Raw genomic sequence first — 25,885 nt, forward strand, 5'->3', positions numbered from 1 at the left:
AATATATATTACGTAATTGGATTATTGATGTATTAATCTATACTGCTGGGTAGCTTAATCTATAAAAGTACATAATACGTAATGTTTAGGCAAATTTAAAGATGTTTTCAGTGTAAGTGATTACAAGTTTACTTTTGTACCATATCAAATCAAATGCATAACAATGTGCTTGCACTTTGTGCAGAAGAACAGGATATAAGGGAGAACAAGTATAAAACACAGAGTGGATTTTGGCATGAGTTTCCAGGAAAATATATGAGCTCTGAAGGGCTGCAGGCGCAGAGTGGGTGTGCTTAGAGGGAAAACAAGCTTTGACAATCTGAAGGACTTGGACAGCACTTTAGCACAACACACAAAAGTAGTCTCAAATATCTGCAGATGGGCCTAGACGTTTATGAAGGACACATCTAAAAAGCATCTTTCCTCCAGGGAATAAACAGCTTGGTTTTATAGTTTAAACTGTAGAGAATTCAAGAGTCAAACTTAAATAAGAAACAGAATAATGAATAGCCAACTCAAATTAAAACAAGGTTAGGCTGACATCTAGTGGTGATAGATCAGAGTTACACCTGAGTGCTGAATGAATGCAGAAAACCAGTGACAGAGTCTGTTGTTATGTCATATCATTAGAAAGGTATTTTCCTATGCCAGAAAATCAATAATTATTGAAATTGTAATAATAATTTAATAATATTAATAAATGTATTGGATATTGTCAGATTGCAAACTTTGGTTCATTAGTCTCAGTATCCTCTCTTATAAGTCTATTTTTAAAAATCACTTGTATGTCCTTTTCTTAACTAATGGCATTGTTGTATCTTTTAAAAAAAACAAAAAAACAAAAACAAAAATATATATATATATATATATATATATATCAGGAAATCACATTAAGATCAAGATCTCATTAACAAGTGAGACCTGAAAATGCTATAGCATGTAATTAAAATGATTATGAGCTTCTCAGTTGTGGTGACGGCCTAAATATATTCATGGAAAATCGGAAAATATAATTAGAAAATCCAAGAATATTTCATAATGATTTCAATATTATCATATGTAGGCTATTTTTTGACTTGTGCAATAGCACTGTCAGGCCTTTCTGTCATTTCTGTCATTAAATCCATTTTAAATAGGCCTACCATAAGTCAGCTTTGGAAAAATAGCATTTGCTCTTTAGGATTTAGGACATCTGAAACACTATTTTATCAAATGCACCTGAGCAAATGATGTCAATAGGCTATTTGTACTGACATTTTAATATTGCCTTAACAGAAATAAACTCAGTAGGCCTAAGCACCAGAGACACACGTGTTTACAGTATAAATCCCTATAAGAATAACATGTTTATTTATGTATGTAATGATAAATTAGCATTAGCTGAATTACACTCTTGTTTTGGAGGGGGTTTCTGGTGCGTCACGGTTCGGATGAATTCACCTGTTTCGGGGTGTGGCCGGAGATGAGTGCAGGCTCAGGTAGGCATACGCTGTTCAGGACGACACAATGAACAGTGGTGTTTTAGTTTAACGTTAACGGGTAGGCCCTTTTTGTTCTTTTCTTTCTTATTTTTAGGCCTATTTATTCATTTATTTTTGTCATCCGAGGAGTTTTGTTTGGTACTAATTATTCGCAGCCCAAGGTTGTTTTTTTTGTCATCATGGGGAGATTAGCTGCTGGCTTCCTCCTGCTCTCGCTTCTAAAAGGTAATTTCCATCTCTTAAAATATTGGACTCGTGTTCCTTTAAAAAGTCGACTAAACCTGTTTATGAAAGTTTGTCGAAATGTCGACTGAAACTAGCCTATTTCTTACACTGCACTGTACATTTTATTCTCATATTTTATCTGATTTTAATTTTGTAATCGTTTTTAACTGCTCTTTAATGTTTTATGTAAAGAACTTAGAATTGCCCTGTTGCTGAAATGTGCTATATAAGTAAAGCTGCCTGGCCTTACCTTGCCGACTGGAGGTATCGATCACATGACAGTTTGTGTTTATGTGACACAGAGATAGTCGGCCTACTGCAGGATGAAGCTAACAAAAGTCTTTTTGCAGAGCTGAAGAACATGTTTGAAAAATGTATTATTAAATCTTGTTTTTATTATTCGAAGGTCTTAACTTTTAAGAGTTTTTAATAGTCAGTGGGAGCTTTCCATATTTAGGGACAGATAAAGTCAACAGGTTTCATTCCAGCTTTTGAATGTTTGGTTAGTGGTTTCACAGTAAGCATATTTCCTGTGCCTCTGGTCTGTGTCACCTGTTTGTCTGGTTCTGCTACTTTTGAAATGAACTCCTTGGTTGAGAGAAACTCTCACACACATTGTTTCAGTTTGAACACACTTTTCTTCCTTGACTTTTGGCCACACATAAGCTACGGTTTCTCTAAATTACCAACTTCATTTCCAGCACACGAGATGTAGCTTTATTCCTTGGAATACAAATACACAAACTACTGTTTTGTAACAATCTGTTTGTTGTCCTTCCCAACAGTGTCGGTGTGTGTTCAGGTGATTGTTCCTCAGACGCAGATCAGCACACCTCTGTTTGCTGCTGTGACCCTCCGGTGTGACTACTCCACCTCTGCAAGCCTCCAAAATGTTCTGGTCACCTGGAGGTACAAGTCCTTCTGCATGGACCCCGTGCTGGATTACTACTCCACAGGTAAACAAACACAACCAACCCACACCACAATAGAGCATAATGGAGAGAAAATCACAGTAACATATAGGGCCTACCTGAGCTGTGCTGCTGACATAAAACAGAGGCTTTATGTTTAAAATGGAGGCTTTATGTTTATATAAATATGTTTATATAAAATATAAATGTTTATATAAATAAATGTTCTCTCTGAACTTTACTAAAACGTATAACTTCCCATATGTAGTCAGCCTAATCTAAAGAAGGTGTGTATGAGAGGTGTAGGCTCCAACTATCCTCTTGCCAATAATCAGCACATTGTCCTTTGTGAATCCTTTGCACTGCACTGCACACATGATACAATGATCATTTTATTCTATATTTATTTTTACACTAATCTTTTAGCACAGCCCTTAATGTGTATGACACATGATTTCACGACATATTTTGTGACAAATAATAATAATCTTTATTTATACAGCACTTTCCAAAACAAAGTTGCATGTTTTACATGGTTGAACCAGGAACAAACACATTTCATGACTGCAGTGAAATAAAATCCAATAATAACAATAACAAATATGAAAGGATATGAAATTAAAATAACCGAAAGTAGTTCCAGATAAGGCATGTTGGAAATAAAATCATGTGCTCCCATTAATAAAAAAGCTTCTTTTTTTTTTACCATTAAAACCCTTGAATTGTGACGTGGGGACTTGCTGAACTAAGTTATACATTATTTTTGCATGGTTGATGAACATATTGACAACATTTTATCATATTTTCATTGACTAAGAGTCTACAGCCATGCTAGCAACTATGTGAGGCTGTACTTAGGCTCAGTGGTGCTTTGAGCTAAATGCTAACACAAGCATATTTTGCGTGTTAGCATATTGGACAAACAAATATTTTGACCTGATCACTGTGAGGAAGAGTCCGGGGATCACCAAAGTCAGTAGGATTCATCCTCGGGGGGCCATGAATGTCTGTAATTAAACTCAATCCGTCCATTAGTCTTTGAGATATTTCAGTTTGTACCAAAGTGATGAATTGACCAAGCATGTATAAATAGAAGGCGTAGATGTGGTTACCAACCACAGAAAAGATTTTTATTTATTGTGTTAATGGAAACTTTGCCTCTGGTTTTGCAGCGTACCAGTCTCAACTACAGATGGGACAGGACCCGACGAATGACTGTCCAGACAGTCAGCGGACGGTGCGCATAGTGATCCAGAAGTCAGGAAGCAGCGAGCCGACGCTGGGACCGGAATACAGTCAACGCAGGATCACCATCCAAAATAGTGAGTTCATGCAAACACTATGTGGTTCCATCCAGCACGGCGTCAGTTGTTACGGGAATAAGATGAATTTGTGTATTGAGACAAAATTCAGTTTTAAGAACCAAAGAACTCAAACACTCATATCCTCCTCATTCTTTGCTTGACCTTTTATTTTGCCTGTTCAAACTTCATAACAGAGCTGAAATGATTAGTCGACTAATCAATTAGTGGATTGACAAACTGAACCCGTAACGATTTTGATAATCGATTACTCATTTATGTACTTTCTTTTAAATGTCAAAAAGATTACTGTTTGTGGATACATTATTGCCAATATTTTTCTTAGAGCTCTATTTTAGTTAAGTCAATGTGTTTTTGTGTTTTGGAACGTTGGTCAGAGAAATTAGAAATGATTTCACTCAATTTGGTCTCTGATAAATAGTGACAAGCATTTTCAGTATTTTCTGACATTTTATAGACCAAATATTTAATTAATAATTGAGAAAATAAATATATGAAAATATCTTTTTCTTTTTGAAATTGTGGCTCTGTCTCAGTAAAATGAGATAATGTAATTTTTTTTAACTTGACCGCTGTTAAATTGTGCGTGTGCAGAGGCAGACCTGGTGATCACCGAGGTGATGTGGTGGGACAACGGGGTGTACTATTGCTCTGTCAATGCTGCTGGAGACACCTCTGGAGACTCTGACCAAGAAGTCAATCTCATTGTTTACGGTAAGAAACAAACAGAAAATATATATGGTGAAACATACACTCACTGATTTTATTGTCGCTCCAAATAGTGAATTTCCACAACATCTACTGTTGATCTGTGTTAACCTAAATGTGCGTAGCATTATATGTTGCTTTTTGGCGCTATAGTATAATAAGTGTCAGAAATATCAGTTAACAAGTTTTCTGTTTTTGGGCACACCACAATAAGCGTATCTCTTATTCCTCTCCAGGCTGGCTAACAGTATTGGCCATGATCATTGGAGCCCTCATTCTGATCCTCCTCTTCTGTATATGCTGCTGTCAGTGCTGCCCTCAGAAATGCTGCTGCTATGTTCGCTGTCCCTGCTGTCCACAGCAATGCTGCTGTCCTGAAAAAGGTAGAATGCCGAACCCCATTTAGCAAACTGTCCTTGTTGGTGCTTTAAAAATTAGGGGTGGGGGGAAAAAAATCGATACAGTATAGTATCGCGATATTTTTCGTGGCAATACTTTATTGATACACAGACGCCAAGTATCAATCTTTTATGATATATGTGTTGGTCAGTCGGTCTGCTTGACAATCCCATTTTGCAGCAATAAAATTGGAGCGAGATGAACAAACGGAGAAAAGTATCTTTTTCGATAAAACAGATGTTGACAACATTTTCCTTTTGGGGACATCATTTGAAATTGGGAACAATTTGAAGTTGGAAAAAAGGTAATACATTGCAATATATTGCAGAATATTGCAGTATGTTTTTAAAATCGCAATAATATCGTATGGTGACATAAGTATCGTGATGATATCGTATCGTGAGGGCTCTGGTGAGTCCCACCCCTATTAAAAATTCCCCCGACATTTAAGCCAAGGGAGTTGGCTTCACAAGAGCGTTAAAGTCAGAACCTGTTGGAAATGCACATAAGACAAACTGAAGCAACTTGGGAGAGAAAAAGCAGATATTGTGAATTTGTTCATTATGTGTAGTGTAAGTAACATGTTGGAAAAATATAACTAAAATACCTAAAAGTGGTTAGTAAAATGTCCAAAAAACATTAGTAAAATGTCTGGAAAATATGAAGCAATAGACGTGTACATGCACAATTTATGTCCCCATCACATACTTTGAAATCATGTTAGGAAGGGATCCTATCACAGCTCGGATGGACGGGAAATTATTACAGCAACCAATAACACTCCTAATGTACAGTACCAATGGGCATGCGAGTACAGTTTTGAGACAGACTTGACCAATTGTGAACTTATTCCGTAAAGTTAAACTTTTAAAACAGTTTCTGCTCTGCACTGCAATCCTGTGTGATGTTACCTGGCCTTAAGACAAGTAAATGTGCATTTTAATGGGTTACCCAACTATGTCTCCACAAGTTGATTTTCATAATGTTCTGGTATAAACCAAAATCAGTGTTACCTGGCAGGTACAAAATCACTCTGAAATCTTATTGTATGCTTAGTAAATCTTATGGTGTAAAGTATACCACATTTGTTGTGTTAATAAAACAATAGTCCCTCAAACCTTGTCAGCCACCGTGCAGATAAACTGTATACACAGTGAAGACCTTCCTGTATTGATAAATATGAATGAATGAATGTGCTGTTCGCTTCTTTCAGCGGTGATGCAGCATCGTATGATGAAGGACGCTCAGAGGGCCATGGGTCCCTGGTTTGGAGGACAGCCGGTATATGGACCAATGAGCAACGCCTCATCCCAGATGAACCCACTGCTCTACCAAGGTACACACACACACACACACACACACACACACACACACACACACACACACACATATATATATATATATATATATATATATATACATACATACATACATACATACATACATACATACATACATACATATATATATATATATATATATATATATATATATATATATATATATATATATATATATATATATATATATATATATATATACATACATACATACATACATACATACATACATACATACATACATACATACATACATTGTGTGCACACTGTGTGCACACTGTGGCTTTAATACCATCAGACTGTAGGTGGTATTCATCTCCAAATAAATAACTTTATTTTTGTTTTTGTCCCTCCAGGATCTGTTTCAGGAAAGAGCATCCAGATGCAGCCCATGCCCCTCCCTCCTCCTCATTATTCAGCTTACAGCATGCCCCCTCCCAGTGTCCATGGCAACCACACCCCTGCCAACAGCAATCACATGCTGGACTACCTGGAGAGCCAGGTGAAGGGGATAGACATGGCCAGTCCTATGTTACAGGTATGTAACCGCTCACGTTCTCAAATGTGGTTATGTAAACGGAAGAGGATGAGATCATTCTGTCATATTGTCATTCTCAACTGGTAGCAACTGTTGCTGTTACCATTCCTGTTTACTTTATTGTAGTATCTTTTTGAAGGCCAATAATACAGAATATAATTTATATTCTGAGTTTTTGGAGACAATTCCAATGGTCTTTTGTACACAAACTACCAGAGTTTTTGTCAAAGTTTCTGTTTTTGCAGGGGGTGCATTTTTCAGGCATTTAATCTGATTTAAGTAAAACAATATTTGCCAAGTCAGTAGATGAAACCAGAGTTGTGGTGGGGGGTGGTATAAAGTTATGTGTGGGCGCTTTAGAGTCGGTTGATCCTCAATCCGAACTAGTAAAAACTAATTGTTGATGCAGGGTTTCCCCAAAGAAATGTTTTAGCCGAGGCGGAAAGCCACCGGATCCTGACACATTTGTCTCATGTTTATCTTAGTTAGTAGATGATGGCCAAAGCAACAGCCACAATTATTATTATATTATGTTATATATATATATATATAATGTGCTGTGTGAAATAGTGCCCTTTCTCTTTTTCCTGAAAAGTTCATGTTTTATTTCATTAGCAAAGGGTGGTCTTTGTTTCAGGCGAGGTGGCATGCCTCAACCACTGAACAACAAAAGTACAACATATTTAGAGAAACATTTTAGGTATTTTTTAAAGCATAAATTGTCAAGTGTTGCATCTTGACTGACATCTGCAAGGGCACTGGTTGTGTCATTTCTTGTTGGTACACTAACTGTTATAACTGCCAAAACAATAGGCTATGTTACTGAACCTGTAGGGTCGAATTGTGGCCCAGCTCTAGTACGAGTGGTGGTTTTCATTTGTATTTTCTTCTGGTGTCTTCTTTACGTCAGTCCCAGCCTCCTCCACCCCACCACATGCAGCAGATGCCTCCTCCACCCCACCACATGCAGCAGATGCCTCCTCCACCCCACCACATGCAGCAGATGCCTCCACCCCACCACATGCAGCAGATGCCACCACTACAGCAGAGGCCCATGACCATCCCATTTTCCCCCGGCCCTCCCAGCATGATCTCTGCCCTTGATGAGGGCCCAACAGAGCGCCGTGTCATCACACTTCCACCAATAAGAGAGCAGCAGGTCAGAATCCAACCTTCTGCACCCAAGACTCGGCCCCCGAGCTCCAGCGAGAGCAGCCGCAGCGGCTTTGGCCGTCGTGACGACCGAGGATCAGCAGGCAGGCGCCAGCCCTCACCCACGCGTTCTAGAGGTGTTCCCAGGAGCTACAGCCAGGACTCCCTGGACGGGCGCAGTCACAGCGGGCCACGAGGAGGCATGGACCGCCCCCGCTCCCGCTCCAGGGATGACCTGTTTGACAGCAGGTCCAGAGGAAACTACTCTCCCCCAGCATCGCAGCGCTCCAGAAGAGGGTCCTGGAGCTCGGATGATGAAGGCAGCAGCAGGAGAGGAGGAGGGACGAGAGGAGGTGGAGGCTGGGTTGAAAATCCTCCGAGCTACAGGGAGTACGAACCAGGAAAGAAACCAGGATCACGGAGGATTGAACACTACTCTGTAAGACACACAATGCTTTAGTTGATAGACACACACACACCAACGCACTTACGCCAAAGACAAACCCACACAATCATTCAATCACACAAATCATTCTAAAAAAAAAAAAAAGTCTGAATTATGTTGATTGCGAATGAAGTGATCTAAAGTCAGTATGTGTCTCTCAGGACAAGAGTTCTCGCAGTGGCACCAGCGTCGTCATCTGAGCCCTCCAGCTGAACGCCCTGCGACCTCTGTTTCAGAGAACAAGCACACCTCACTAGATCTGGGAGCCTTGTTGTATGGCTACTGGTAAACTTTTAAATATCAATGTTTTGTTATGTTTTTAAATGAATCATGAATCAACTTTTTTTTTATCACCGTCTTGATATGCAGAAGTATTCATAAAATGTGCGATTTACAATCTCGAGATTGGCAATAATCCTCCTTCTCAAAGTGTGCATGTGCTAAAGAAAATGTTCGATGTCAGTAAAGAAACTTATTTAGTAGCTCCTCATTTGTTTTTGTTTTTAAATATTGTTTTAAGAAAACTATGCAGGTCTTCTACTAAAGGGGGAATTTTTGAAATAATGTTTCCCTCTACTGGTTTATCAGTGTAATGGAAATTACAGTAGATTTGGACTAAAAGCCTCATGTTAGATTATTTTTTATATGTGGCTTTAATGGATGTTTCTCCTCTTAAAACATATTCGCTTGGCAGGAACACAGTTAGTTCTTATATTTGATAAAGCCATAAAACATTACGTGCCAAAGAAATTATGCTCAGGGCCAGTAACTATAAGCAAATTACAATTCTTACATTAGAACTATATAAACCTACATAAATATGAATAGACTATTGTGGATGCTGGAATTAGTTTTAAGCTATATTATTTTTGTAAATGGTTATCAGTGTTTCCCACAGAATAGAAAGCTATTTGTGGGGTGTTGCACCGTGTCACCGGGGGGGTGGGGGAAGGAATACTTATACTTATTTTCAGACACGCTGTTAGATGCTGTCCTCCTATCCTACTTCAATGCCTAACGAATCTATCTCTTTATCTCCCTGACCCCGTCTTTCACTGGTTGAAGCCGGAAAATATTGTAAACAAATTAATAACATAACTAATTACAGTGGTCGGACTGTTCAGCGCCATTTCAGACAGATACCTCCGGTTCAGGCTGGTCCTCATCCTCAACACGTGCCTTTTTCAGTCGTGGAACACATTCAGTGTAAGAGTAAAAAAATGACATAACATTATTTATATAAAAAAAAAGAAATTAATAACGAAACGCAATGCGCGGCGGCCGGTGTTGATAGTGAGGTGCACCGCCACACATTAGTCTGTGTGGGAAACACTGGTTATTTTTCATATCTCCTGGATGTCTTGAAGTGACCTGTGTATTTGTTTTTACTAATTTTGTGAAGGAAAAGGTGTATTGCACTCTGTTTAGATAATATTAGTCTTTTTTGAAACTTTTGTATATAAAATTAAGTATCACTTATAAAAAATCTGCATGTAAATAAGTCATTTACATGGTGTTGATGTAGGATATGAAGTAATGTGAACTATTGTTACAGGCCCAAAAAGTTGTTGTTTTTTCATTTAAATTACAGTTGTCAGCACCATATGAAAATGTTATACTATTATTCTCAGTGTACAGTTCTGGAAACACCTAGTTTCTTTGTCCCTTCCTTTTGCATATCATTTAGAAATACACCTATAATCAGTTACACATGGAATTAAAGTTGTTGACTTTTCCATTGTTTTTAAGGATTTGTATTTCTTTGTTTTTACACTTTACAGTCAATAAACTATTCTAGTATTGTTCTATATACATTTGAACTTTGACCTTAATGATACTTTTAAAGTTTTCCATACACAATTACTGTATGTGTTGGTAGTTGCATGAGAAAGACGACAATATAGAGAAGATCAACAGCGCACATGCATAACAAAGACATTCTTGTAGTATTTATGTAAAACAAAATGTTTATTATTTATTCAAGAAAGTGAAGGCTTTACTACAGTTATTCTATGAGTGTATGTTCTTGACAACAGTAGTTAACTTTGAAAGATGGTAAAACATTTGTTTTAGTTAGAAATATTCCACTTAACTTAAAAACTATCCCAATGACTATATAATATCATGTGCTTTAGCTTAGACTCAAAAGAACAACATTTGACCAAACCTATGAGAAGCAGAACATTAAACATACATTCAGTAACATAAATACAAAAACTAAATTTAGGTCGGTTTATGCAAGCATTTTCAAGAATAGTGGTACGTTCACTTGATCTACACAAGTTCATTAATTTATCCATCAAAGAAAGGGAGCATTTGTCATTCAAATGTCACTTCTTTGTAAAAAAAGAATTCAGAGCAATGGGGGAACAAAAAGCCAATCCTGACAATCTTGCCAAAATTGGCAAATACATTTGTTAAAATAATAACCAAATTTTCTATTTACTTAATGTTGGTTTATAAAAAAAAAACACAAATTACAGTCCAAATTGAATAGAGCTGAAACAATAAATGTGTTAATGAATTAGTAGTTTTAGTCATTTTCCAAGCAAAATGGCCAAATATTTGCTTCTTTTCTCTGTCTTATATGCTAATAAACTGAATTTATTTGGATTATGACAAAACAAGGAATTTAAATGTGTCCCTTTTGGCTCTGGGAAATTATGAATGCTTTTAACTGTTTTCTGACATTTTACAGACAAGCAAAACAAAAGAACAATTATTATTTATCAAGTTACAATTTGTTTTCACATGTAAATGTATAATGACTTACACTCCGTTGCCAGTTTATTGGGAGCAGCTTGGTAGAACTAATGCAGTCTTGCTATAAATCCTCCCTTCATTAAGGTAATGATGTTCAGTTATAGATGTTGATTCAACTTTTAAGGTAATTTTGGAGGCTGCAGTTTGTGGTGCTATTGAACTGTGTAATAAACATGGCAACTGAGTGTAGGCTAGTGTGTTAATCCTAATATGAGTAAAATGTAGAGTAAAATGATGTGTATGGTGAAAATTAGAATTACATTGGCCGATTGGTTAATTAGAAACCTGCTAGTTAAAATACATGAATAAAAGTAGTAATAGTAGTAGTTATGAAAGTAGCAATATACTAGTGTAAAAATAATCTGTTACAAGTAAATGTCCTGCATGTAAAATCTTACTTAAGGAAAAGTATAATAGCTGTAGAATCAAAATATCTGTTTAATGTCGCAGCTGGTTAATGTGGGCCTGACTTTAGATCTACTGTTCGGTAGCTTAAACAACAACAAAAAAAAACTATATCATAATGTATAGTTGATTTATATTTTGTATTAATAATCATAAGTAAATAGTAGCCTATAAAACAAATAAATGTAGTTCAGTTATGTACAATATTTGCCTCCAGAGTGTAGTAGATTAGAAGTAGGCTGTTGTAATAACATTACATTACATAACATAACATGACATACTCGGTAAAGTAGGCTACACGTACAATGAGTGTAATGTGATGTTTTGTGTTTGATGTTTAATGTAAATACCGCAGCACTTGAAGTGAAAAGAAGAATTAGGCAACATTGGTAATTTGGTTAATTAGAAATTTGCTAGTGAAAATAAATGAATACACTTTATTAATAATTAATACGATCGTGAATAAAATCAGAGATTCAATATTAAACCGTCTCTAATAAAAACATGCAAGTCGATTAAATAAAAGGAAGAAGAAGACTCGAAACAACCGTTTGTTTGGTCGAACTAGCTAGTAGAATATATTTATATACAGACTCTATGGTCAAACTCTTATATATGTCAATGGTCAAACTGCGACTGTGCAGTAGTTTTGTGTTAAGTCGCTCGCTGATGACGTAGCAGAGAGAGGCGGTGCGGGTTTGCCACGTCGGTTTCTGTGCAACGCATTTACACTGTTGCTTCTGAAGCCCGGGGCTAACTTTTAAAGCCGTTTTTATGCGTTCACCCGGAGAGAAAGCGACCCTCCAGCCTTGTCGTAGCCCGTCGCCACACCAGTGCAACCGGGAATATTGAAGCTGGAAGGCGGAGAAAATGCTAGGTGCTGTCTGGACTCGTCAGGCTGGAAGCCACATAACTGACTGATGCATCCTTGTTCACTTCTCCCCCCCGTGTGTTGTGTGAGTAACGATGGCTTTACGGAGATTTAATGAAAAACTGTCTTGGCTAAAAACAAAAAAAAGCTAGCGTTACCTACAAGCTTACATCTTAATGTTTTAACGTTTGTTAAAGTGCGCTCACAAGTTTCAATGTGTGTAACATGACAACGCTGCTACCTGGTGTCACGATTCAGACAGGCTGCTTCAGTGCATGTCTTAGCAAGTCTTTGCAACAACAACAAAAACACAGTCTAACATAGACGTCAGCCCAACACAGCCTTATTTTAGCTAAACATACGTTTCTCACCCTGGTTAGTCGCCTGTTAACAGTGGCAAAAAAAGTATTCAGATCCTTTTTAATTGTTAAGTAACGCACTAGCTAATACTCCACTAATGTTACATGTACGTTAACATTACAAGTCCTGCATTCAAACCTTACTTAAGTATAAAAAAAGGTAACTACTTAGCTAAGGTATCAAAAAGTAAAAGTAGACCTACTCACTGTGCAGTAAAATGTTCTCTGGCAGTGGTTTACATTATAGGTGATGTTTGTGGATTAATATTACTATTATGCATGTGTATGTTGCGTTTTACTGCTGTAACGTTAGGTTTAAGGTTGTGCTAATTTTACGTCCTTGTATACTGTTTAATCTACAGCAACGCATCACATTGTTGTAACATCGCTGTTCTGTGAGAACCACGTTTAAAGCCTACTTTTCATGAGTTTAGAAAAACATCCCTGTTTTCAGCTTTGTGACGATGCCTTTCATCCAAATGGCTTTTTTTTTTTAGTAGTTTATTCAAATTGTTCTTCAGTTTATCACAAACATTCATTGGAGATGTGTGGTTTTCACTGGACAGGAAGAGGATGAAAACAACAAACTATGAGACAAATGTAGTGTAGTAAGATGTACAACATTTGTCTCTGGGATGTAGTGGAGTAAAAGGATAAAGTAGCCTAAAATGAAAATACTCAACTAAAGTACAAGTACCTTGAATTTGTACTTAAGTACAGTAGCTACTTGAGTAACATGTACTTAGTTAATTCCCCCCCACACTGCTTTTGAACACTTTTTTTAAAAGGACTTAAGTTAAGAGGAAAACTATAAGCGTGTCCTTCTCCACAAAATACTATCCTGCAATCCCTCCACTGTAGTTCATTTTCTAGTTCACAGTTCCTGTTTTCACTTTCGACTTTCAACTATAGTGTGTGTGTGTGTGTGTGTGTGTGTGTGTGTGTGTGTGTGTGTGTGTGTGTGTGTGTGTGTGTGAGTGTGTGTGTGTGTGAGTGAGAGAGTGATGACTCTTTACTTTTCTGTTAAGGAGACAATGTGTAATTGTGTGTGTGTGAGTGTGATGACTTTACTTTTCTGTTAAGGAGACTGTGTGTGTGTGTGTGTGTGTGTGTGTGTGTGTGTGTGTGTGTGTGTGTGTGTCAACGGCTGTTTCCTGTTGAAGATTCATTAATATTGGCGCTGCAGACTGGCCACAGAGCATGCTCTACTATCATCTCCATCGTGGTTCTGAGCATGAAGGAAATGTTGATACACACGGAGGTTGGATGTTATCTGGCTCTGGTTTGTGTTTTGTTTTAGGAGCCTATCACTGGCTGATGAAGCGGGGTGGGACTATAACCCACTGAGCAGTGATGATAAGAAAAAATGATACAGTAGTATTTTATGGCGTTCAGTTACAACTACACAGGCACAGATGGGACTTATTTTGCTTCTTAATTACTTAGCCTACATTGTAGATTAATCTGATGCTTATTTTCTGGATAAATTAAGTCGTTTTCTCAAAGTGTCCTATAATATTGGGAAAATGTCATTTACAAGTTTTCTGAGTCCAAGTGACATCTTTAAATTGCTTGTTTTGCCCGACCAGAAATCCAAAATTATCCCATTTACAATGAAATACGATAAAAGAGTAGGAACACATTTGAGAAGCTGCAACCAAATTGTTTTGGGCACTTTTGCCAAATTATGAATCATTGACCAAAGTAGTTTCTATTTCTATCTAGTAGTCTTTTTTTTTTTTTTTTTTTTAGCCAGCAAGTTAAAAGTTTGGAGAGCTACCATGTATCAAATATACATTTCCGCAACATGATGGGTTTGTTATCTTTTAGATTAATCAGTTAGCCAAATGACAGGAAATGAATCGTCAACTGTTTTGATAATTGATAAATCGGTTCCAATTTCTCCCACATGAGGATGTGTTGCTTTTCTTTGTCACATATGATAGCAAACGGAACATTTCTGTAAGTTTTGTACAGATATAACAAGTAATTTGAATAAATCATGTTGGACATTGTAACTATTTTCAAACATTTTAGAGATAAAACTCCTCATTATTGATGAATCAAGAAAATAATTGGCAGATTAATCGATAATGGAAATAATTGTTGGTTGTAGTCCTCTCAGCTACAACAAATGCAACAAATCAACTTGCTGTGTCATACCAACTTGTAACAAACAAATCACCATACATTGATATGGTACCTTTTTATCCTATTCCTGTCTGTCTTCTATTTATTGTTAATAACATACAAACATGTAAATCAAATAATTAGACTATGGGGGTATCTTCAGGCCAACTGTCTCTCATTAACAAGGTTCTAGACCTTTTTATTATGTTTCCTATTTTTAACATTAAAACTTTAAATTAACATAATAATTAACCATAACAACCAAACAGCCGTGTTGTAGCACTACACAGTGTATTGATAAAAAAAATAGAATGACAGTGTAAATAAAAAAAGATATCTTTTTTTTTTTTTAGTATGAACCAAAAGTGTTGAGAAAAAAAATCACTAAGCAGGTCATCTTTACAATAAATTATTCATAACCTTCCACAGCTGGACTATACGTGTTTACATGTCTATGATAAGGAAATGAGTGTGAAAATGTTTTGAGAGTGAGACAAAGTAAGAGCTAATTAGTCTTACTAACAACAGCTGGTTTGACGTGTTGTAGAAGTCCCGGTGTATTCTAATAATAACAACAACATAATTAGGCTAATGGCTGCGTGCCATTTCGGCGTGTCAAGAGTATTGTTCATGCTGGGCGCCCGGATAGCTCAGTTGGTATAGTGGGCGCCCATATATAGAGGCGTACTCCTCGACGCAGCGGACCCGGGCTCGACTCCGACCTGCGGCCCTTTGCTGCATATCATCCCCCCCCCCCTCTCTCTCCCCTTTTAATTTCTTCAGCTGTCATGTCAATAAAGGCCTAAAAAAAAGTATTGTTCATGCTGGCTCACAATGGCGTAGCTGAAATAGAGATGAGCCGTCGTTAATTTTATTAGTTACACCTGTGCTTTTCCTGCTATGATAGGGTGTGAAAAAAGCCTATTACCAGCATTTATGAATTATCCAAACACTGATACATTTGTACTTATAGTCTGGGAGCTGAGAAGAAGTTCAGGTATCTTCCTCAGGTCGTGTTTTGGCTGACAGGATGTCAGGTATAGTATTTGACAGTCTCAATGAACACAGTGAAAATATTCCGTATAAAGTGTCCGCTGACAGTTCTAGCACTGATGTAAATGCCTCAAAAGATGCGTTCATTATTGAATGAATACCCCTCATCAGTCATTTCATCTAGACGTACACTTAGCAATTTGTCCTTGCCTCTGCAAACACCTCCAGGCAATTGTTTTCCCAATACGAGCTTCAGCAGGCAGTCTGCATATAAAAGGGCCAACTACTCTGGGTAGTTGTAGATTTGGTGACGGCTCTGTGGTGCCACCAGGAAGGCTTTTGGGATGGTTCTCTGATTTGGTAGCAGTGGTGATAAGTGGATCTTTTTTTGAAGAAGTGAAACCTCCACGGGGAAAGCCAAGTACTCTTGAGTCAGTGCGTGTGTGTTTTTTAGGCTATCCTATACAAACTAAACCGATTGTAGAACAAGTTATACTAGGATATGAGTGGCTCACAACCTCTGCGAAATAGTTTCCTGGGGAAACCCCTGGCAGGTTTGTGACTGTTGAAATGTATCGCTGACTTAGTTTATGTCATGATGACATGTCATTCCTTTCACCTGTAGTGGGTTTGATAAAGGCTGATCAAAGCCATGCCAAACAGACAAATGGTACAATATTGACATCTTTACATCTTCAAACCTCCGTGAATGAGTTAACATGAATGTGTTTGTACGTTTCAAAGTGCAGAAGATTCTCATGCTGAAGTTTCATCGTTGGCTTTTTCAATGAGACCCCTTAACTCTGTTTTCTATGTTTAATCCAAATGATTCAGCAGTGCTAAAGATCCGTTTGCTCTATTCTTCATTACCAACAGTGGCGGTGGAATATGTCTAGCCTAAAGCCCAGTATTTCAACATGACAAGTCTTGCAAAAATGTTCCATTAAAGTGGATCGCGCTCCTTGTATAGAATAATCAACATCAGTTTTTAAAATAATATCAGAAAGGAAAATCCATCTCATGGAAAAACTGGAGCACCGGTGCAGTGCTCAAATATCCTTCCCCAAATTATCTTCACTACTGTTTACTTACTACATGTGTACACATCTAAATTAAATTCTATTTAATTTGACTCCAGGGTGCTGTAAATGTTGACTAGGCCTCAGGTCTGTTGGCTTGTAGTTTTTATTATTTTAAATTTCTTTTTCCGTCTCTACGTGTGACTTTTATGTTTGATAATCTGTGTACATTTTCTCGTTCTGATTCTGTCTTGTCTTTCGGGTTTCCTCCTCAGTGGTCTGGCTGTGGTACATGGTGGCTCATTGACGAGAAGGGGAGGAGTGCCAGTGGCTGTTGGTTGGTGGGCGGCGTCCGTGGTTGCCACGGTAACTGGCGACCATGCCAGGAGGTCGCAGGGGTCCCAGCAGACAGCAGCTAAGTCGCTCTGCTCTGCCGTCCCTGCAGACTCTGGTTGGAAGCAACCTCGGCAATGGCATAGGCCTCAGGAGCAGGTGAGCGCACGCAATATGTTCATCACCCGTTACACTGAATTGAAATGTTTTTACTTAATAACCCACAATTTCTCTGATCAGTCTGTAGACCAACCCTTTGTTTTTATGTGGTGGGAATTTCTGTTAAATAAAGGCTCACAAACAAGAGAGCCTTTTGCGTTTTATTGTCACGTTTGCAAACGGGCAACAGTCAACTTTCGACCATGTCTCAGGCTAAATGCGCATAAAACTTTGTCATACAGGCAGTTTATATTTAGTCTATCAAAACGCCTCCCTGAGTGGGAGACTGTAAGTTATTGTTGCTTAATCAGACAACCTGAAGCTGCTACATTTGATATGATACAGACATTTGGCACACAAGCTCCGTCCTTGGAGATAATGGTTTCTGCTTGCCACAGTAAAACACAATAATTTCATAGAAGGGATAGTTATGTATTCAAATTTCAATTCTCAATACATTTTACCCTGTAGATCTTGTAAAAAGAAAAGGCTTTAATGCTCTTTGTTGTCCACTTAGATGGATATTGTTTCAGAAACTATATTCAGACATGCTAAAAAAGTTCTGTAGCGTCGTCGGCCTTTTATTTGCGTGTATTTTTTTTTCAGTAGGAAATCTTCCTAAATTAGTATTAACTAATGTTGTTTTGGTCATTCTACCTAGAGCTGAACGATCTAATCAATTTTAATCAGAAATCTTTTGATTATCGATTGAACATTCTCTGGTTCCAGCTTCTCATGTGAACATTTGTTTTCTTTGTTTTATAAGATTTTAAACTCTATATATTTGAGTTTTGGACTGCTTAAAACAAGACATTTGAAGACTTCGCATTGGACTGTTTAAAACAAGACATTTGAAGACTTCGCATTGGACTGTGATGGACCTTTTTCACAATTTCTTGACATTTCAGTTATTATAAGACTAATGAAGCAAAACCTGCAAACTAGTTCAGGCAGCCAAATCGAGTCTGCATGCTCGAAGGGTATACTTTAAATTTAAACAATTTAAAAAATAACTTACCCATAACGGTTCATCAAAATAGTTGCAAATTGACTGTTTAAATGTCCAGTTGTTAGCTCTTATCCTCTTAAAACTGTCAGTTTGCCCTAATAGAGTTATTTCACTTGGTTACTGATTGGTTTGGGATGATATTTACTCCAAAAATAGGGATCTATGCAGAGCCTTGTAGGTGGTACTCGAGCTCTCGCAGTTAATGTTTGAGAAGTAGGAAAGTGCAGCAGGTGTGATGTGACACAGACATTGTTCGTTGTCTACTGTCTGAATTTATGTCTGTGTGTCTTCTTTCAGGAGCAGTAACGCGGTAGGTCTGTCTGCGCCCCCTCTTTCGGCCCTCATTACTCCGGAGCCGGTCCGTCACTCGAGGATTCCCGAGCTGCCGTTGGACAGCAGCCTGCTGTTTGAGTTCCTGCTCTTTCTTTATTTGCTGGTGGCGTTGTTTGTCCAGTACATAAACATCTACAGGACGGTGTGGTGGTATCCATACAGCCACCCTGCTGCCTCTACCTCGCTTGTAAGAAAACACACACACACACACAAATCATCTCTGTTGTCACTGGCAATCATTGCCTTTTCTTTTCTTAAAGGGTCTCTTCTCGACATTTTGAAACAATAATATAGCAGTAAACAAATCTTTGCTATGTAAAGAAGATATGGGGAGTAATGGTGTCCTGAGCAGAGAATGAAGTGACGCTCTCTATGCGAGCGACGTCTGTGTTGTAATCTGAGCCTCTCTGTTTTTTGTTTTGATAGCATCGTCTATTGATAGTTTGACCCGGCCCATTAGCAAATTAAATTAAATTTTTTTTATTTATTAGTACTTTTGAATATTAAAAACTTGAGTGACATCTGTAGTGTAAACACTCTGTAGTTTAGCTTTTTATTGTTTTTCTTTTTTTAACTTTGAGTTACTGCTTTGCAATCTGTAGGCAATTTTTTTTCCCTTCACTTTCATTTTTCTCTATACTTTCTATTATTGGAAACATCATGTGCTGTGATAGAGACCTTTTTTTTTTTTTTAACAATGAACCATATTTTCTTGGAGCAGAAAACACAACATGAGGGGGGGAGTGAGAATGAGAACCAACCTTTTCAAATTTCTTTTTTTTTTTAAATGGAAATGGTAAACACCAAAAATGGTGAACATTAGCCTGAAATGTTTTCTTTTTGTTGATGGATCTCTTGAAACTTAAAAATGGACACATTTGTTCAGCCACTGCACACACTAACGCTGATTTGTCTATCTCCATAACAATTTTTTATTGTTTAGGTCTAATTCAGTATGTACAATTCATGAATGTTTTCAAGGAAAAAAATAATTATAGCTTCTTTCTCTTTTCTAATTGAGCAGAACTTTCATCTAATGGACTACCACCTGGCTATCTTCATCACTGTCATGTTGGCCAGGAGGCTTGTTTGGACTATAGTTTCAGAGGTAAACACACAGACCTGTATATACGTCCAATCAGCTGACACATCTTAGTACACATAGCACCTGTAGAAATCAACCCCACCGATGTCTTTCTGGTAACTGTGAGTGATGGTGTCTCGTCCAGGTGTCTCAGAGCAGCGGCAGATCGCTGCTCCGCTACGTGGTTCTCATCGCAGCTCGGCTCAGCCTGCTGACCATGTGTGGCTGGGTGCTCTGCTGGACACTGGTCAACCTCTGCAAGAACTACTCTGTGCTCAACCTCCTCTTCCTGGGATACCCGTGAGTCTTTAATAGCGCTCCCCAACCCCAACCCTCTGAAGGCCAGGATGTGTATAAGTTGTCACCGACCGCATCTCAAAGCAACGATGTTTATACCTTTTTAATACCTGTTCTGAATAGCCTCATGTGAAGGCAGGGCAAAAGGCCATCTAGAGAGGGACGAGATGCAATTCTCATACAATTTGGGATAACATTGCACGCTTTCTCTCCTCAAATGCATTCTTAGGGTTTCACTCGGTTCTTCGCACAAAAACTATAGAGCTTTTATAGAGAAGTTCAAACCCTGCTTACGTTTTACGCTCTGCACACTTCACTTTGTACAGTCGAATTGTCCCGTTTTACAGAAGTTACAGGAATTGATTAACCCGAAGTGCCAAATGGTTTGTTACACAGAGCCATCTGAGAAGCCGACATTAGAAACTGTTAGAAAAGGGGCAGGCACTCTCAAGTAATACTTGGCAAGTGATTGGTCAAACCATCTGTCTAATCAAACTCTTGACAAAGTCGGTCAGGAGAAGAGTGAAAACGTCTTTTCCATCGAGAAAAGCCTCGATGGAATTGTGCATTCTTTGCTCTTCTTTCAATGAAGAACTAATCTCCAGTTCTGACACAACTGATGCTATTGCAGCATCTACGCTAACTTCATTGTGTCGTCACATATACCTAAACCACGCCGTGTCAGCTGCCGTGCAATGTGAAGAAATAATCGACTGCAGCCTGATTCCTGCATGGTAAAGATGTTTATTGATCTGATAAGCATTTTGTTTGAAGCACAGTGACGCTCCATACCACAATACCAAACTGTCATATTAACACCTGACCCAGGTGACCTAGTTACGGTGACCTCCATCTCTAAAAGTAGTGACTAAAAACTCTATTCAAGTTTGATTTCTGTTTTGTTTTGATTCTGTGTGTGCCAAGGAGGTCAGGGACGGAATCTTATGCAAAACATTGCTTTCACACACCAACCATCACATTGCTGTCGTGGTGCCAAAGTGGAAGAAAAGACCTACACTTACTGTGTAAAACACCTAAAACTAACGAGATGTTTCCTTCTTAAATCTTTCTGGATATTAACCAGTTTTAAAAACAGATGATTCATGTAGCTATTCATCAGGTGATTCACAGTGATACTGTTATAGTGAGACTTTTTTTGTTTTGTTTGTTTAATGTGTGTGCAAATGGAAAAGGAAATTGTGGACCCACCCTCCCTTAATGTGTCTCATTTTAAATATGCATGATGTTTTCACATCATACATCTTCCATTTCATCCTGCCATCATTTGAAAAACTAAAATGCGCTGCTCTGTTCTTTTGTCCTCGTTTGCTCAACGCCCTCCTTCCATGCCAGATTTGGCGTGTACGTCCCGCTTTGCTGTTTCCATCAGGAGGGAGGGAAAAGCCAAACGGCACCGGCGGACTGCGATTACCCCGCCAACCACCAGCAGACCGACCTAACAGAGACCCCAATCTTTCGACCGCGAGACTTCCTCTTCCTGTTGCGTGAGAACCTGAGGGAGCAATTTTCCAGCCCCCCGCACATGCCTACGCACACCTGCCCACCACACACACACTCCCACACACCGGAGTTGATTCGAGCAGAAGTGGAGGAGCTGAAGAGCGACTTCAACCGGCGGATCAAGGAAGTGCTTTTCAACTCGCTGTTCAGTGCTTACTATGTAGCCTTTCTGCCGCTCTGCTTCGTTAAGGTTGGTATCGAGCTGTCGTTTCATTTGCATTTTTATTTCATTGATTTATTTTATTGTTGTGTCATGACATCATTACCCCTCATGTTGCGTACAGTTGTGTGTGTGTTTTCTTTTTAAGGTAAATTTAGCCATCCTTTCACTTTACTCTAATAGAGCACCCAGTACTATGACATGCGCTGGTCATGTGAGCATCTGATCATGGTGTGGATCAATGCGTTTGTGATGCTGATGAGTCAGCTGCTGCCCCCCAGCTACTGCGACCTGCTTCACCGCTCTGCGGCTCACCTGGGCCGCTGGCAGAAACTGGAGCACGGCTCATACAGCAACGCACCTCAGCATGTGTGAGTGCCACTTTGTGCACACACTAGTACACACACGCACACAGACACATAGAGGTTTAAAAATGACTGTTAATGGTTTGTGATGTAACTGTGATGTTGCTATGTTTTGCAGGTGGTCAGAAAGTACCATTTGGCCTCAGGGGGTGTTGGTACGACACAGTCGATCTCTTTATAAGGCGGTCGGAACCTATAATGTCGCTCTGCCCTCTGATGTCTCCCATGCAAGGTTTTATGTGAGTATCTGGACTTTAGATCATACTGACAGTGGATGTAACTTGTACATAATTCATTGTGATGAGGGTGGACGAAATAATTACAGCTTTACAATATAATACAACAATACAACAAACTACACAGTTGTAGAATTGGTTTCCTGCAACCTATGCAAGCATAAAATGCACCACCTCACTTGAAATAAACACCACCCTTGCCAACTTCAGCAGAAATTATACTCTTATCACATAGCCACATATTTAACGAGTTAAGCTGATTTATACTTGTGTGTTAAAGGAGACCTATTATATACACTTTTCAGGTTCATACTTGTATTTTGTGTTTCTACTAGAACATGTTTGCATGCTTTAATGTAAAAAACAAACAAACAAAAAACTTATTTCTCTCATACTTACCATGGCTGCTGCACCTGTATTCACCCTCTGTCTGAGACACTCTGTTGGAGTGTCCGCCTCTTTAAGCCCCCCTCTCGAAAAAGCCCAGTCAGCATTTCCCAATCTCCGGGTCTCTGCATCTGTTCTCTGCTATTGCTGCCTCTGTACAGCCCGTGGAGACTGACTGCAACAGAGTATATAGCAGGAATGTGACCCAAAATCGGAGAGAAATTAACATCAGAAGCCATGATTACAGGTTTCCCGTTAGCAGGTAGCTACAAATGACAGGGTATGTAATGAGCCTGCCTGGAGATGACCATATATAGACAACCGGCTCTGTATGACATGGTACGGAAAAAACTGTTGAAACCGGAGCGTTCAGAAGAGCGGTAAATCTGAGGTTTTTGACTCGCAGGGATTGCTTTTACATACGTTTACCTAATTATTTGAAGATTTGGCTACATTTAATGTGAACATCCGACATTGTAACATCATAGATATGACCGCAAGCATAATAGGTCTTCTTTAAGGGCTTATGCTCTACCTGTGGCAGCTGCATGTGTAGGCTAGCTCAGAGGCAACACCGTTTTTTGACGTGTGCCTCCTAAAAAGTGTAACTACAGGTCAGGCAACAGCGGCCATGCAGATACCATGTGTGATTGGTCAGCTTGGGCTGATTGTGTTTCTCATACAATTACATACATTCTGTTGTCTTAGAGATTGTTTTTCACCAACAAACCTTTAACAAAGGCATCCCCACTGCAAACCCTCTCTGCTCACCGAACCCCCGCTCTCCATCACAGTTAATGAAACCTCGTAAATACGGCGACAGCACGTAATAGTCTCTATTGTCACAAAGTGAATGAAACCATGTAATCATAGTTAATGCAAGTGTTTTATTGCACGTTTTATTGTCTCCACCCCCTGCATATTAAATATTTATATCTTTGACCTTATATATACACTCTGTAATGTCTTCTCTAATCTTTTCTTCCTGTCTGTTGGTCTTCCAGTTCCTGTTCCACAAGCCATTGCGGATCCTGAACCTGCTGATCTGGATCGAGTCCAGTGTGGTTTTGTACCAGTTATACTCTCTGCTGCGCTCTGAGCGCTGGAACCACACTTTGTCTCTGGGCCTTATTCTCTTCTGCAACTACTATGTCCTTTTTAAACTGCTCCGAGACCGTATTGTGCTGGGCAAAGCCTACTCTTACCCTCTGTCCTCCAACAGTTTGGGGCTCAAGTCGCAGTAAAAGGCTCGGCACAGTGAGACCTCACCTACAAACTCTGGATGTGGAGGTCTGGTAAAGTGGAGGACCGGAGGGTTGATCAGCGCTCACGCTTGGAGGTTAAGGGACAGACTGTGAACTCATAATCTTGTTTTGATACGGTTCTATTTTTAATGCAATGTTTATATATACCTATTTAAAAGAATATTTTTATTTTGTATACTATTTCGAGTTACGCCGGGCATTACCACGCTGAAGACATTAGCATGTTGTGTTATGCTGTTGACAGGGAAGTCATGGAATGCCAGGAGGTGACTTTCACCAAAGATATTTTAAGTGCCGGTGGCCAATCACAGTTTGAACTTGGCCTCCGAAAGTTGGTTAAACCAGACGAGCGATTCAGAGCAGTGGAAAGGATTGTATCTGAGATGCTGAATCCTGATTGGGCTGTTCTGTTCAACCCTGAGGCTCTTGGAGCTTCTATCTAGAACCAGTTAAACTGATGCAGCTCTTTGGGGTAATGTTAGCAGGACGGAAACACTGTCACTGCTCTCAACATCTTCACCAGGAAGAATAGCTTTTAGCTTATGCTGAAGCTAATGGGGATCCAAATGAAACAAACAAACAAAAGCCACGATTTCACTGGTGATTTTAGAGCAAAACTTCAACATTTTAGGAATATACTGGTGGAGAGTCTGTTTATTAAATATGATGCCACAACATGCAGGTGGTTAGCTGAATGTTAGCACAAAGACTGGAAACAGCTAGCCTGGTTCTGTCCAACATTACAAAGTCTGCCTACCAGCACCTCTAAAACTAACTAATTATAACTCTGTTTCCTAAAAACAAATTTAAAGATTGAAGTGTAAAAACATAATTTTGTTGAGGTGGTTATGTGCCGGACAATATTTTTTTTTTTGTGGCTCAGTGCAGTTGCCAAGCACGATAAGTTGATCTGACCAAGAAATGGTATGGCATATTACCCCCTGTAACACAGCAAATTGTCACACATATTTTTACTGCTGCCTGCAGTAGCTTCCACCCGTGGAATAAAACTTTCCTACAAACTGACTTGAGATCAGTCTGTAGGAAAAACACCTTAGGAACTCTCTTATCCACTGCCTCTGCAGAGAATGCTGTTTTCTTCCTCATTCACTTTTGTTACCGTTTTTTTGCTATCGGTATCTGCTTGTTTCGCATCAGGGCAGTTACAGCACCAGTCTTTACAAACCTACACCAGAATAAAAACAAGTGAGAGGGGACTGAAATTTGGCATCTTTAAACTTAAAGGACACAAAAAAAAAATTAAACAAAAAAAAAAAGCTTGACCCTAGCTGTTTTCATCTTGTCATACAGCCCTGCCTGCCCTGGTTGTTACTTAACAACCGTAACGTTTGAAGGGCTGCTGCTGTAACCAGGTGATAATTAAAGTCAACTTACTGATGTCTGACCACACTTTGACATGCTAAAAATGTTCTTGCTATGATGTAGCGTATGACTCATTTGTGTTTTCTAAGGTGATCCCATCAATGGTTATTTTGTTCAATTTTGGTGCCTAAATGCTTAAACCATAATGCTAGTAAGGGCCTTACCACATCCGGTCCATCTCTTTAGGGATTGGCTGTAGATGACAACAAATGTGACTAATAATAAATATGTCTGTTGGTACGTCCCAGAACCTAACCCTTCTCCCACTGGAAATGTATCATTGCCGTCACAC

The 25,885-nt window shown here is 38.8% G+C and overlaps 2 protein-coding genes across 5 annotated transcripts; both read left to right on the top strand.

Moving 5' to 3' along the window:
* The first annotated feature begins 1,410 nt into the window (after positions 1–1,410).
* Positions 1,411–10,269, top strand: LOC120556409 (immunoglobulin-like domain-containing receptor 1). 4 transcript variants are annotated; one of them, XM_039796007.1, is made up of 10 exons: positions 1,486–1,706; positions 2,492–2,662; positions 3,790–3,939; positions 4,534–4,653; positions 4,884–5,030; positions 6,260–6,382; positions 6,743–6,924; positions 7,835–7,888; positions 7,946–8,515; positions 8,683–10,269. In XM_039796007.1, exons 1-10 carry the CDS (start codon positions 1,661–1,663, stop codon positions 8,719–8,721), a joined length of 1,602 nt encoding a protein of 533 aa, XP_039651941.1. In that variant the 5' UTR covers positions 1,486–1,660; the 3' UTR covers positions 8,722–10,269. The 4 variants fall into 4 exon arrangements, with proteins under 4 accessions (XP_039651939.1, XP_039651941.1, XP_039651940.1 ...); XM_039796006.1 differs by having other exon boundaries at positions 7,835–7,867; positions 7,898–8,515; XM_039796005.1 differs by lacking the exon at positions 1,486–1,706 and adding an exon at positions 1,411–1,478 and having other exon boundaries at positions 7,835–8,515.
* Positions 10,270–12,359: 2,090 nt separating this feature from the next.
* Positions 12,360–25,855, top strand: tmem39a (transmembrane protein 39A). The gene is made up of 9 exons (XM_039795102.1): positions 12,360–12,645; positions 17,337–17,553; positions 18,860–19,082; positions 19,920–20,003; positions 20,125–20,279; positions 21,630–21,987; positions 22,141–22,328; positions 22,441–22,561; positions 23,950–25,855. Exons 2-9 carry the CDS (start codon positions 17,441–17,443, stop codon positions 24,187–24,189), a joined length of 1,482 nt encoding a protein of 493 aa, XP_039651036.1. The 5' UTR covers positions 12,360–12,645; positions 17,337–17,440; the 3' UTR covers positions 24,190–25,855.
* The last annotated feature ends 30 nt before the right edge of the window (positions 25,856–25,885 follow it).

Source organism: Perca fluviatilis, chromosome 3, assembly GCF_010015445.1.
Source record: "Perca fluviatilis chromosome 3, GENO_Pfluv_1.0, whole genome shotgun sequence".
NCBI classification, from domain to species: Eukaryota; Metazoa; Chordata; class Actinopteri; order Perciformes; family Percidae; genus Perca; species Perca fluviatilis.

What these genes read in the sequence shown, in the direction of transcription:
- LOC120556409 (XM_039796004.1), top strand. Translation starts at nt 1,661, where the DNA reads ATGGGGAGATTAGCTGCTGGCTTCCTCCTGCTCTCGCTTCTAAAAG. An exon ending in CAGGATCACCATCCAAAATA is followed by an intron (nt 3,940 to 4,533) that starts GTGAGTTCATGC and finishes GTGCGTGTGCAG; the next exon opens with AGGCAGACCTGGTGATCACC. An exon ending in GAACCCACTGCTCTACCAAG is followed by an intron (nt 6,383 to 6,742) that starts GTACACACACAC and finishes TTGTCCCTCCAG; the next exon opens with GATCTGTTTCAGGAAAGAGC.
- tmem39a (XM_039795102.1), top strand. Translation starts at nt 17,441, where the DNA reads ATGCCAGGAGGTCGCAGGGGTCCCAGCAGACAGCAGCTAAGTCGCTCT. An exon ending in CTGCTGCCTCTACCTCGCTT is followed by an intron (nt 19,083 to 19,919) that starts GTAAGAAAACAC and finishes CTAATTGAGCAG; the next exon opens with AACTTTCATCTAATGGACTA. An exon ending in AGCAACGCACCTCAGCATGT is followed by an intron (nt 22,329 to 22,440) that starts GTGAGTGCCACT and finishes TATGTTTTGCAG; the next exon opens with GTGGTCAGAAAGTACCATTT.